General features: G+C 40.2%; 1 protein-coding gene across 2 annotated transcripts in view; it reads left to right on the forward strand.

Annotated features, from left to right (window-relative positions):
* The window catches only part of ago3a (argonaute RISC catalytic component 3a), a 38,869-nt gene extending 30,755 nt beyond the window's left edge, over positions 1-8,114 (forward strand). For both annotated transcript variants that reach the window (XM_023401807.2, XM_023401808.2), the window contains exon 19: positions 193-8,114. In XM_023401807.2, the coding sequence (XP_023257575.1) occupies positions 193-301 (109 nt within the window). In that variant the 3' untranslated portion in view covers positions 302-8,114. The remainder of the gene's footprint in view (positions 1-192) is intronic.
* Positions 8,115-14,024: the final 5,910 nt, after the last annotated feature.

Consider the following 14,024-nt stretch of genomic DNA (forward strand, 5'->3'; position numbering starts at 1 on the left):
TCAGTGTCTTCTTTTTTAGACTCTGGATGAAAAGGTCCTGAACTCTTGTGTGTGTGTGTGTGTGTGTGTGTGTGTGTGTGTGTTTTGACAGCAGCTGTGTCTCGTATTACCGACTGCGCCACGTTTTTCTTGCACACCTGCCATTAATGTTTGTCATCCATCATAACGGCTTCTCTCCTGTCCACCCTGCAGCGCTGAGGGCAGCCATGTGTCTGGTCAGAGTAACGGTCGGGACCCACAGGCGCTGGCCAAAGCTGTTCAGATTCACCACGACACCCTGAGGACCATGTACTTCGCCTGAGCAACACCAACCCTCCCCAATCATTGCCACCCTTAACACACACAAACACACAAACACACACAGACGCAACCATGCACGCCTGGCTTGCCAGTCAAGGAGTCCTCATAGGTGCAAGTCCCGCCCCCCCACACGCCTAGTCAATCCGGACCTGACACTGTGCAGAGGAAAGCAGGGAGGAGGGAGGGGAGGAGGCACCCCCACACTGGACTGAGGATGCAAACGCTGCTTTAAAAACAAACAAGAGAGAAACTCAGCACTATTATGCAATATTAAACCAGCCAACTAGTTTATTTTCACCCTCATCAGGCCCCTTAGTCATTGCCCCTCCTATCTGTTTTCTCCTGTTTGTCTCCTTTACTCGTGGCTTAGTGGGTGTTGTTCTTGTTTGTTTTTTACTTTTCCCCTCCTTTGGCACAGTCTTTCTTTATGATCCACTAATCTGCTCCTTTGCCATCTACAGTACCTCAAGTCAGTTTGAGCAGCAGCACTTTTACATTCTGTCGGTTTTACTGTAGTTTGTTGTCGATTCTCCCCAGTGTTTGAAACGAAGGAGCAGAGAAGGAAGGGTCAGACTCTGGAGTCGGTCAGTGGTGTTTGATTTCCTTTGGAATATAGTTGTTTCATTGGACCAGAGGTCCTCTGAGTTGCCACTTTTATTTTTCTCCTTTCCTCTTGTTTCCTCGTCTCCTCCGTTCTGTCACTTTTCACTAGTGTATGAAATCACCAGTTACTTGTATGGAGCAACATGTTCCTTTGAGCACACTGCCACCTGTTGGCAACGAGGTATAAATGCCCCCTTAAAGTCACAACAAGTTGATGTTGTTGTCTTGTAAGGTTTCAGATCAGTTTTGATTTATCTTTAGCAGTCAGCTGTCACATTTAAGCGGGGGCAGTTTATATTGGCTGATATATCAATTGCTCAATTGCAGCCATCTATGAATTTTATTTAAAGTATAACACTGTTATTTGATTCTGGTTGTTTTTTTTTCCTTCTACATTATGTGAAATATTTTATGACTAACTTTTTTTTAATCACTTAAACATGTAATCTTATGTTTTTAATCTTAGTAGTTGTCATGCATTCATTTCCCTCAGTGCTTTATCTCACATTTCCCTCTCTTTAGTTTGAGATGGTGGTTAAACAGAGATCACGTCGACGGTTTCCTCTAGTGCAATAATCAGTTGAACGAAGGGAAGAGGATTTTAGGGGACTTGTACAACCCAAAAGAACAGTTACACATTTCATTTGAAAGTAAGGGTCCTCGGTAGGAGAAAGGTTTGCCACTTGCAAGGCACTTTCATGTGTTCCTCCTCTTGCAAGATGATTGATTCAGTATGTTTTATGAGTTTGCCCTTGCTGTTGGGCAACAATGGTGCAACGGCAGTTTTGGTGATTTTTCATGTTTTTACTTGAATTGAAGGATTTTATGCGTCTCTGTGGTTTGAGAAGATTTTATCATCAATGGGCATAATTTCAGAATTCCTGATTATCAGTTTGCTAATGAGGCTGATTTTCTTAATTCCTTAAAATTACTCATTTTGGAGAACAAAGCTTTTCATTTGACAGCAGCAAAGTGGAGTCTAAAGGCCATAAAGAGGTAGTATTCAAGTGCCTGGTGGAAGTTTAAGCGTTAAATGGTCAAAAGCTGCATAACCTATTATAGGGATCCTGTTTCAGTGGGTAAAAGAATCAAAAAGCATATTCCAACCAATGGACAGCATAAGATAGTTTGAAGCAAGGAAGTTTCACCTGATGCCTCTTATTCTTCTCAACAACTGTCTACTGACTTTTCTATACATCTCATTCAAATCATCCTAAGATCAATATATTTATTATGTTTGCCTAAACAGCAGTGTTAGCTGTTGGCTTTGCTTCGGAGCAGCATTCAAGCAAAGCAGGCCAAGTTGTCTTGCTTAATACTCACCAGATATGGATCCAGCTGCTACAGTGTGTTTGTACCTAATGGGCAGGGTTCATGGGCACGGAGTCAGCCTCGTAATAAACTAATTCTTTCAATAAACTCTTTCTTTCGGTAGACATCCAAGTCCAGGACTAGGTTTGATTCCTGTCCATGTAACCGGCCCAAAGCTGGGACTGGCTTCAGGGCAGAGCCGAGGAGTCGAGTGGATGACCGTCACTCGCAGCAGAAGTACAACTGCCTGTCGATTTGAATCGTGTATCTGGATTACAGTCACCACTTAGCTCCTCTGTGCCGCTGATGACCTGAAGCTCATCGGGGGGGGGAGGGGGGTGTTTTTAAAAGTTATCTGCACTAAAAGAAGCATGTGTTTCGGGACTGAACACAGGCGTGGTGCTACTCATTCTGAATTAGAATCTGAAGCTGAACCTCTTTACGAGACTGTATATGAGCAGGTGGGTAGGGTAGAAAACAGTAAACCTCACTCACTGAAGGACAGGAGAAGGTCCCACTGCTACGGTTGGCGCGGGGAGCTCAGTTGTTATGGTCAGGGTTGAGAACCTGTAAATGGTACATTGACGGACGTTCCCGAGGACAGTGAGGTATAATGTAGGGTCCTACATCCGCTGTTGCATTTGACTGCCTCTCATAGGCCAGCCTTCCAGTGTGGAAGCCAGTGGGTTTGAGCCTTCATGATATCACTAGTGTCTGAAAGCCTTTATAAAAAGCCAGATCGAAAGTATATTTGTACATTTTGAATTATGTAATGCACACCACTTATTTTTGCTAACAGAAAAAAATGTAGTCTAATTATTAATCTTAGTAATAAATGTATCATAAGTAATGGTTAAAAAGTTATAATAACAAAGTTTTATTATTGCAATAGACTGTTGACTTGTTCTTGTGTCACTGTATAACGTATAGTGTATGTGTGAACAGTGGTGGGGTTGTTAAAACTAGTGATGTGTGTTTGGACTGTCATACTGTTATTGATAGGGATGTGGACTTAAAACGCCTCTTGCTTTGATGTTTGGAAAAAAAAAGCAGCAAGATGTTGAATGCTTATTTCTCTCCTTTTCTTTCTTTCTTTTTTTTTTGGATTCTTTGTATTAAGACATTACATCCTTATTGTGACGACAAACAGTAGAATAGAAGAAGAGACAGTTGATGTATTGAGCATCTGCTCTTGAATGTTCCCTGGTTTACTTCAACTGGTGCTGACGCCTGCTCCTTATCAAGAGGGAGAGTGAAAAAGGAATGGGCAAGTGGTTTTTGAAAGTGTTGTCGATCCATTTCGATGACATGTGATCAAAGAATAACCTAACAAGGGGTAGTAGTTCTCCATTCCTTTGTGTTAAAGCCTCCAGGGGATTTACGTTGGATTGCAACCTCTGTTGCTTCCCTCAGACTCCTCTCCTTACCCGAGCCTCTTCATGCGCTCACAAATACAAAGAGTTGGCCTCCCAGTAAATCTGTGGTGTGACAAAGCCTGTAATCTTATTGTTGCTCTCTTTCCCCTTTGCTCCCAAACATTTACACCCCAGTGCCAGAGGACTACATTCCACGGCCGTACAATCCCATCCGATTCCTCTGGGAGGCGTAAAAAAGATTAGAGCTAAAGGACAATGTAGTGGGATATTGTGGGTTCTGTGATTAATTCAAGTATGTGTGTGTTTGGAAGGAATCAAAGCTGATCAGTGATAGCTTTGTCAGTATTTGGCAGGTTATGTTGGAAGTTGAACAAGTCTGAAGGTTGATGATGAGAATTAGAATCCATTTATAACTCGCTATCTCTGCTGTCTGTAATGGATGTTCAGTTTGTGTATAAACTACACTCTTGAGGGCAGTTGAACACATGTTTACATAGCAGATGTGTTTGCCTCGCTTACAACTGAAATGTCATCAGCTCTGCTTTGCAGATATTAGCTAGTAGAGAAGTGACCTAACACGAGCAAAACCATTTGGGGTCTGTGGAAGTGAACGCTTGAAGGGATACGAAGACATTTATTTATTCGGCCAATTTTTTCTCAACAGACATCTGTGTCACATAGCAAGGGGAAAGTCTTGTTTGTCCTTCCAGTTCTATTAAAATGAGTTGTGAGATTGGATTGAAATAAAAGGGTACACTCAGCTCACAGCTTGCAGCTAGCTGTGGCCTTTGGCTCTCAATTAGGATCATTAACAATATAGACAAGTCTTTTTATGGAAGCTGGAGAGCAAACATCTTACCCACAAAGTGATAACTGTCTGGTGGAGAAAAATAACCAAATTAACTTGAAAAGGTCAATGTGTCCTTTTTTAAATGGAAGTAAAGGTGTATTCCATTTTGAGTAATCAATCAATATCCCTGATTTTGGTTGCTCTCTGTTTGCAGTGGAAGGTAGCAATGGAGTGAGAAAAAAAGTCCACAGAAAGTGCCTTTCCTCTTGATGGTGCTGTAAATTGAAAGATGAAAATGTAAAATCAAAGAAATAGAATCTCCTTTTCAAGAACACATTGTGATGCAGGAATGGCTGCATTTTACACACACTGACTGTACAAGTTTATTCTATAGAGATGGCAATGCAAACTTGTGTATCTAGACATTAAGCCTACATAGAAACAGAATATTATGCCAAGTATATGGTTGTGGTTGAGCTTTCGCTTCCTAGTGCATTTAGTGTCTTGGACCAATGGTGTCGTTGGTACAGTAGAATGTGGGTGGGGTGGGTGAGGGTCATAGCTGACACTAGCGTGGTGTGACACAGCCCAGCCCACGAATGACAAACATAGCACAGCACTTTAGAGACTGCCACTCTCACTTAGACACATAGCCAAGAGGTTTCGATCTCTGTCCCTCCAGTCCCCTTCTTCCTCCTGTTCAGGAGGAGGACGAGAGGATCCAGACCTCAGCGTAAACGAGGAGTCAAAGAGATGTGTGTTACCAAACGAAGCAGTTGGTCATTAAAAGTGTGCCTCATGCTCTCGTGACTTTGTTGTTGGCTCGGTTGAGTCAGCCTGCTCTCGGGTGGCGGTTGTCCCTCTGGAACAGCCACTCGACACTTTGTTACAGTTAGGGCTGGGTGTCAAAACGTGATATCAGTACCTCCCAGATTTTTTGGCATCACCATTTTAAAGCATCCCCAAGTTTAAAAAAAAAAAAAAAAAAAAAAAAAAGCAGTCCAGAACTTTTTACAATAGTAGATTTTTGCACTGAGGAATCAAGGTTTTCTTCTTGAAGGGCATTTTTACTAAGGAAAGCAACATGAGCAGGATCTAAATCTGACTGAAAAGGCAGAAAAAAGGCATGAAAGACAGAAAATATTTTTTTCTGCTGCACAGGGAAGTATGCTTTCATCAAATGTCATTTTACAGCAGGTATAGAGATGAAATCAACAGAACCAGTGTCAGTATTGAAACTCTTCTCACGATGCCCAGCCCTAGTAACAGCCCATGGCATTCTGTCATCTTAGTGCAATGCCCTGCCATGTGTCTTGTCCCTAATGGAGGGAATGTGTGCCCAGTAGTATCCCTGTCTTGAGCCGGTAGGGTGTCGACTGAAAAACCGAGGGTGGTCTGTAGTTCTGTGGGTACCTTTTCAGTCCAGGGGGTGAAATCTTTCTATTACAAGAGATCTCAAAAAACACTGCACCTCACTTACCTTGGTATGCTGCATATGTTATACTACATGAAAGAAAACTGCAAATTGCTTTTATTATGACATATAATGCTTGAGTAATGCCTGATTGCGATATTCTTATACAGTAACTATTTTAGAGTCAAAATAAGTATAACTGTAAAAAATATTCTCTGTTTTGTCTTAACACTTATCCGATTTTGAAAAATTGTTCTTGAGCCGACTTTTATTTTGTTGTCCTATTTAAATGTGTTGTTCTTTAAATATATATATGAAATATATATATGCGGAATATTTTATGGTGTATTTATTGAGAGTGCGTTTAAGCGGCTGGAGTCTCCGCATCATATTGCAACATGGTGGGGGCGGAGCCAGGAGGATGAGGCCTTTAGCCCCTCCCCCTCCATGTTGACGCCTTATTCTCCTAGACACGCAAGCACAACAATATGGAGGGGGGTACGAGGTGGAGGAAAAGCAGGGGGTGGGTTTGACTTGTCAAAAAATCGTGTGTTGAGTTCTGGTTAATAATCACAAGTCAACTCCCCCTCTTCCTTTTCTTAATATTCTTTACCCTCCACTCTTCTTGGACCACCTGAGAAGGCCCAACGCCAACCCCCACATGTTGCAGCTCATCTCTGATGAAGGGAACCATTTCTGAACCACACTGACTTGAGTGTCGAATAGCTGAGTTTTTTTCATCCCAAGCTGCTAACTGGTACGTTAGCCATTTAAATTCCCTGAGCCAGTAAAGGGCAGGTGGGAGAGCGTAAATTAAAAAAAAAAAAAAAAAAAGAAAAAGAAAAAAAAAATGCGGGGGAAGGAAGAAAATATGTTGGAAAGGCAGAATTCTTTTGGATTATGGTGAAAAATTTAGTGTAGGCGTTGCTTCTTTCCTCTGAAATTGTCTCCTGTCAAGTTTTTTTTTTTTTTTTTTTTTTTTGTTTGTTTGTTTTTCTTGTGCCAGAACATTTTACAGCAGGAACAGGTCTCATTCCACAAGAAAAGACATGCCTCAGCCTTAAGTGCGTTCTTACTTAATCGTCAGATTTCTATGTGACTTTGCAATGCCTATGTTGGGTGGCCTACCAAGAAAACAAGCCGACGCACTTGGTCTGCCCCGATATCCCCGACCGGCATCTTCATCACTTCCCGAGTCTCATGTAAACCACTAATACTGCTACAGAAACTAGTGAACTCTGATGTACGAACGAGTGGAAGCTTTTGACAGTTGCTCTGTCCCATTTGTACTGATGTCAGAACAAAACCAGGTCTGGGTCAAACCGTATTTGCAAACATTTTCTTGGCATTTGTTTTAACCAGATGAGCAGTGCTTACTGCCGCAGGACAATTCAGATAAACATATAAATCCTGAAGGACGTGAAAACATTTGGTAATTTGTCTTTTATACACATGTGCTGTTGTAAACTTATTGGTTATTCTATTGTCATTAATTGCAAATCCAAAGAAGAGTATTCTCAGATACAGTTTGACAGGAACCTGGGGGCTCCCCATAGTGCTGGATTACAGAGACCTGTGCCTGTATAATGAACCAAGGATGAATTGTGTTGTGATGAATTGCTGTTCTTCTATTCTTTTTTTTTTTCTTTTTTGTTTTCTGTTGGTCGTCCTTCACCCCATCAGAGGATCAGAGACATGGAGCTTTTGAGTGTTGTCAGTCCTGTTCCAAAGCAAATAGGCCCTTTGCCCATGAAGCCAAATAAATTTTGGTTAATAAATGTTTACTGTAATGTTTACTCCCATGGCTATCAGATTGTTTAACCTGTTTTCATCCCATTAGCATTCCAATAACGACTACGAACCAAATATTGCAAAAGAGATTAGGCTCCTGATGCCGCTTTTCCCTTGTATACACAGAATGGTTTTGAAGACAGATACTTGACAGTGGCCAAGGATTTATTTTTTTTGTACGCTGATTGTTCAGGGTGTCATCTTTTTTTTTTTTTTTTTTTAATGTAGCATCACTCTTGTGTCAGTCTTATTTCAAAAGTAAAGATCTTGGGCTCTGATACCTCTGAGTGAGGCACCAGCAAACGGATGTACACGCTGAACAGTGAACCTTCACCACCAGATGATCCATGTCTCAGTCTATGTCAGCCTATGTTGCAACGGCTCTGTTGTACCAACAGCTCAATTCCTTTCAGTTTTAAATGTCTTTCTTTTGTAACTCTCTCTTACAGGATGTTGGCCTTTTAGTGTTGCTTTGCTTCAGTTTGAAGTGTATCTTTGACTAATACTTGCAATAAAATGCTTTGCTTTACCTTGGTTGGTCTTGGTGAGATAATGTTGGGGATAGTTTTTCAGGTTATGAGATATAACCATATTTCGGAATATACTATAGTAGCAGCAGAGACATGTAGGCCGGTCACCATTACAACTAAAATAAAGATATTGATTCATTTTGGCTGAGTTTTGTCACTGTTTTATGAAATGATGGCAAATGTAGTCTGAAACCTGACTGGCTCTTTGTTTTCCTTAAATTTCACATCCAGCTGAATTTACTTTGACTGGAGTTGGTCCATTTTCATCTGGACTTGCTTAAGTTTCAATCTACCTTTTGGTTTGTAAGCCCACACTGCAACGGCCCTGCAAGCAATGCTTTGAGCTAAATGCTAACATCTGCATGCTCACAATGATAGTGTGACATGTTGATGTTCAACAGATGTACACACCCAAAGTCCTAAATTTATACTACACAGCAATTCTTTATGGTATGTAATACGAGCTCAATCATACGGTGGCCCAGACGAGTCAACACCATGCAAAAGCCACAACAAAAATGCAAAAGCCACAAGAGAAATGCAAAAGCCACAAGAGAAATGCAAAAGCCACAACAAAAATGCAAAAGCCACAACAAAAATGCAAAAGCCACAACATGAATACAAAGCAGCAGTGTGTATATATTGGTTTATACAAATGGCTTCTGCATTTGACCCATCTGGGCAACCGTACAATCATCATGCTATACAGTTTTAAGATATTAGCTGCTTAATGTGACAGTAAATGATACAGTATGTGAGGCATTGGTTGTCAAACTGCAATTCTGTGACATTATTGCTACTAAAACTTCACAAACACGAAAGTGTTTTTCATAAGATAAAGATTTTTTTGGATCTGTTTCGCCACCACCCATGATTCATTTTAATTTTGTACATCTGCGAGTAGCTCTTCCTTTTCATTGGTGCATTGAATTGTTTCACCACATACTCAAAGCGCATACGCACACAGCAGTGGGGAACCACATCCAGGCCAACAACCAGTGAGAGTAATCAGTAAAATGTTCATCGGCACCTACCAACAACAAACTGACACACTCATCTCAACAGTGCTGATCCCATTAACGAGCGCAAGTGTTTTCAGGTGAGATATCTTCAGTAGAAAGGAGCAGTGAGTCTACCTGAGTCTCCACACGCAGCCATGATAACACAGGTGCTTTCACTTATTTTCCCTGATTGCATCTCTTTGACTGTGTCGCTGTGTAAAAATTGTGACATGGATGTGTCTTTTTCTCCCCTGATGCCACATTGCACCTGTGAGCGCTTGATAAATTGCATCTATATTATCCCTTGATGGTCCATGATTTCACAGAATTCCCAACAAAGCTCAACATAGCATCAGCCTGAGCAAAAGGCTTAATCAGCCACAGTAACTGAAAACACCTGTGTGAGGCTTGGAAAAACTACAAAGTTGCCTTGAAATTAATGTAGAATTGTAACATTTAAATAGCTGCTTTAGCCTGCAGAGGCTCACCCATGTGTCATGCATTATCCCCTTGCCTTTATAAATCTGCAAGCGTGTGACCATGAGGTTACAACTAGAATTTAGATCCTATTTTTACACCTAAAATCTAAATTCTGCTTGTAACCTCAGTGTCACACGCTTGCAGGAATTTTGAGCACAAAGTTTTACAGTTTTGTGCTTTGTATTTGTTGAAAATCTGACTTCTGTCAAGCCCCAGGAAGGCAGGACTCAGCCCCTCAACCTATCAGGCCACACTTGATCCGGGCCTTGCTCAGTCTCTCCCTTTGTTTGCTGTAGCACATGAGTTGAATGTGATATTAACTGAAATAGGTTCCTGAAATTGACTGTGCTTCAGATGCAATATTTGATTAGATCCATGATTTTTGATATAGTTATTGCTGCTTCTTTGCTTAGATTAAGTAAATTATTGACATTTGTTATGATTACTGCCATTCCCTTGTTTGATAGTAAAGTGCCTTGATTAGATTTATTACCACTGTTTACTGATTATATTTTCATTTTCTTCAAACCATTAAAATCACCTATAGCAGTGAACTGCCTTCCTGAATGGAATAAACTGTTGAAAGGCTCTTCATATAAGATTTGGGGCTTTTGGGAAAACATCCCCCCCCGGCTCCGCCTATGTTTCAGCTCAGTGAGGTCTCCATTTAAAATGATTTATTTTGGATTAAAGTTCCCAAAACAAATGGAAGGAGTATCGTCTTATCACTCATACTCTTGTGTCACTATTGGTTTGCTGATTGACTCAAGTGAAAAACTGAATTAAACCTGTTATTTTTTGCAAAACGGTTTGTTTCTTCTTTTTCAGAACATCAGAGTTTTGCAACAAACTGGGGATGAATTAAGCTGCAGCACAATGTAATGAGAGAACAATAAACAGCAAATGATCAGTGCCTGGCAGGAACACTTCTCATCATTAAAAACATGGAGAGATGGATGCTTTGTGAGAAACCAGATGCTCTGCAGGGTGGGACTCAGCACTGATTATGTTCACATCTTAACTGTCAGCAACAGCTCAGTCCCCCCTGCGCCCAGCTACACCCAACTGACAAAATGATGGTGTTAATTTCTGTACATCATTTAAATAAGGGAGAGACACTGTTTAGTCAAGCAGATGTCCCTCTGTGGGCCTAAATGCAGCTGCCACAGTTTTCCCCCGCCTGAGAGTAGCACACTGATCGCTCATGATGGTACAGTAGCACTGTGACCAAGCCCGCCGTTAGAAGCTAAACCAGCTCTAAATCACATGTGACAGAAAATGCACTGCTGTGAAATTCAAAGCACGTTGTCTTTCTGGCCAATCAGTGAAGTCAAAACAGGTTTTCCACTAAGATTTCTGTACAATAATTACTAAATAGTTGCACAAACAAGAAGCAATATCGGGCATTTGACCAGAAGTTGCTTTGTTTGACTCTAACTCCAAATCTAGAGCGAAAATGTGGAGACACCAGTTACAGTATCAACAGATTCCTTTGGTCACTTGGCAGAAGCACAACAAGCTATAAACACAAAACTTGCATACAATCATGAGTGACCCGTGACACATTTCATTTCACAGACTTGAGGTGTACATGCAAACCTGAGCCTAAAATAGGGCTTAACACTGCAGGGCTGCAAATTTCACTTATTTATTGCACACAAAAAAATAGTGACGTTTCGGGCATCTCAGCTCTTCTTTGTAATTGTTTCCCTATTCTCGTTATCTAAGCTTTAACAAAATATGAATTTGTCATCAATAAATGTCATTGAGTTACATATCAAGTAAAATATTTGGTTCAGTTGGGTCAGTTCGTCTTCTCTCCCAGCTTCTTTGGCAGAGTTTTGACAACTTGATAAAACATTTTGAACAAGTTACCAACCACTGTCACCAAAGTATGAGGAAAACTAAATAACATCACAGTCAAGCTTCTGTTTTGGGACAAGAATTGTTATTTTTTAGAGTTCATATTTCAATCATTGCTGAGGCTGCAGTTTGTTGAAGTGATCAGCAGGTGTCTTTAAAAGTCAGTCAGTGTTGGTGAGGATCTGTCTTGTTAGTCTGAGAATCTCTCCCTTGCCCCATTATACAATTTTCCAAAGTAAAATATTGATGCAACAGTAATTTAAGCAGCCAACTCTTAATCATAATTACCAATGTGGTTACATATCTGGTTCTAATTAAAATAAATACCAACTGAAAGTATGTGTCAGCTTTGATACGTGTCTTAATTACCAGTTTTTACAAGGTAACTGAATATATAAACATATCTGATGGCCACTGCCTGAACATGTGTCTCTCATACAGCTGATTAGTTGGATGAAACAGAAAGGTAAAAATCCTTCCTGCTTTTGTTTGCTCTTTCTTCCCATAAAACGCTTGCTTTGATTGAGAAGATTACTTTTCCATAACGAATATGAAACACAATCTTACACATGGCCTTTGTTGGTGTTCCTTTGCTAATTCGCTATCCTTTTTTTTTCTTTTCCTCTCTTGCTTTTTGCCCTCGTCTCCGCAGGTTTCCTTGATTGGCAAAACCCCATACAAATGTGTATGTTTATGTATATATGTTTATATTGTAGCCATGCTATGTAAATATATATCCATCCAAAAGCCTGTCAACATATGTTGATATTAGACAGGGTGGGCTCCAAAAGTCTGAGTAACATAAATACTTAACATAAATGCTCAAAAGAGGTCAGACCATATTAAAATGAAGACATGTTCATATACAATTTTTACTATGGGTATTTCATATATGTTATAAACTTAGGCCTATATCTTCATTCATCCAGGCTGTGAACATATGTGATAGTAATATATCCCCTTATAGGTGACATTTATTATATACAGTATATGTTATATATTACATTTCGGTATGGGGTATCTTTTGCCAAAGAAATTACTGAAAAATTAGCCATTGTTCACAAAATATCCGTCCTGTGGTGTTTTGCGTAAAATGTAAGTTACGCTGAATAAATGCTGTCACTATGGACTTTGCAGCAAATAATCTGAAGATCACCTAATTTCCAGGATGTTGCTTCACAGACTAAACAGATTTGAGGTTTAAAATTGAGTAAAGAGGATTCATTGTAAGACTGGCAGTGAGACCAAGTTTTCTGGGATCCTGCAGACACAGTGTGATGATTACATAAGCGTTGGATAGCCTTTATTTATTCAGGAAGTCTCACTGGGCTCAAGTTCTCTTTTGCAAGAGATATATTGAGAGCAAATCACAAGATCACAGAAGACAAGTCAGTCACACACAAAAAAATTTCTTCAGACAGGCATGCTCATTAAAATAGTAGAACTTTTAAATCCCTCAGAGAAATGAATGTCTCTGACTTCAGTTTGTTTCATCCTAGTAGTGAAGCGAAGAGTTTCCAAGTTCAGAGTTGGCATAGTTAACCTTTCCACAGTTCTCCTAACCCATGATCCAGTGTCATGATTGTTCACTTTAAAATAAGGATAACACATATGATATAATATGTGGTTTGTCTTTTCTTGCCTTTGTCTTCTTTTTACACCCATCATTGGCCTGGATTAACATGCAGCCCTGCAGTTCCACATCTCACCAGGGGTGGGAGCAGTTCACCAAGAAAAAAGTCTGACCTGGTGAGGAAAGGATATTCACCTGCAACATGTACAGGAGTGTTTGTGTGTGTTAAGTTTAATTTATCTTTATTTTAAGTCAGCTCTGACTGGATATTCATAACAATTTATATGGAGAAGTGCTAGTTGTCGTTCCTTTTTTTCCACTCCTAAAACAAACGATATACTGTAAATGAGTGTATAAATAAGATGTCTTAAAAATAAAAATATTTCTAATGGTGGAGTGAAGACTGCGTGCTATTAAGTCAATTTTCGTTCAGACCAGTAGAAGGTTTGTCTCAGAACTGTGTGTTAAACCCAAATCCACAATCGTAGAGAAAAGAAAATTGATTCAAAAATGTTTGTTTGAAAGTTGTAAATGTTAGGAAGATATTCACTCGGCCCTTCAAATCCAGACTTCCTTTTCTGTCTCTTCCTCTGTCAACTGTTCTCCACCCCTCTCCTCATGGTTCTTCATCACATATTTTTCTCCTTTCTTCTTCCCTTAACTTCAGCTTTTCCCTCCTTTCTCACTCCCCTCATCATCTCTTCTCCTATTCCTGCTTCCTCTCCTTGTCCACAGGTTTGTCCCGACCTTTCCCTCATGTCTCGCCCAGCTCACTGAAAATGAAACCATCAAGTGTTTTGAGTAAAGCCCAAATGCTCCACAAGTTGTCGGGTGACCTGTATGTGGCTACTCCCCCGGTACAGAACTAATAGAGCTCCATTGATTTGCTGTTCCAGTTTGAGAGACTCAGAGGAAATGACACATGGTTGAAGTTATAAATATAAACTAGAAAATTCTGAATGTGCCTGCTGCTTGCCATGTACTTCACTCCT

This window comes from Seriola lalandi, unplaced genomic scaffold (genome assembly GCF_002814215.2).
Source record: "Seriola lalandi dorsalis isolate HSWRI2012SDOR001 ecotype SW California unplaced genomic scaffold, Sedor1 jcf7180002053771, whole genome shotgun sequence".
Classification (NCBI taxonomy): Eukaryota; Metazoa; Chordata; class Actinopteri; order Carangiformes; family Carangidae; genus Seriola; species Seriola lalandi.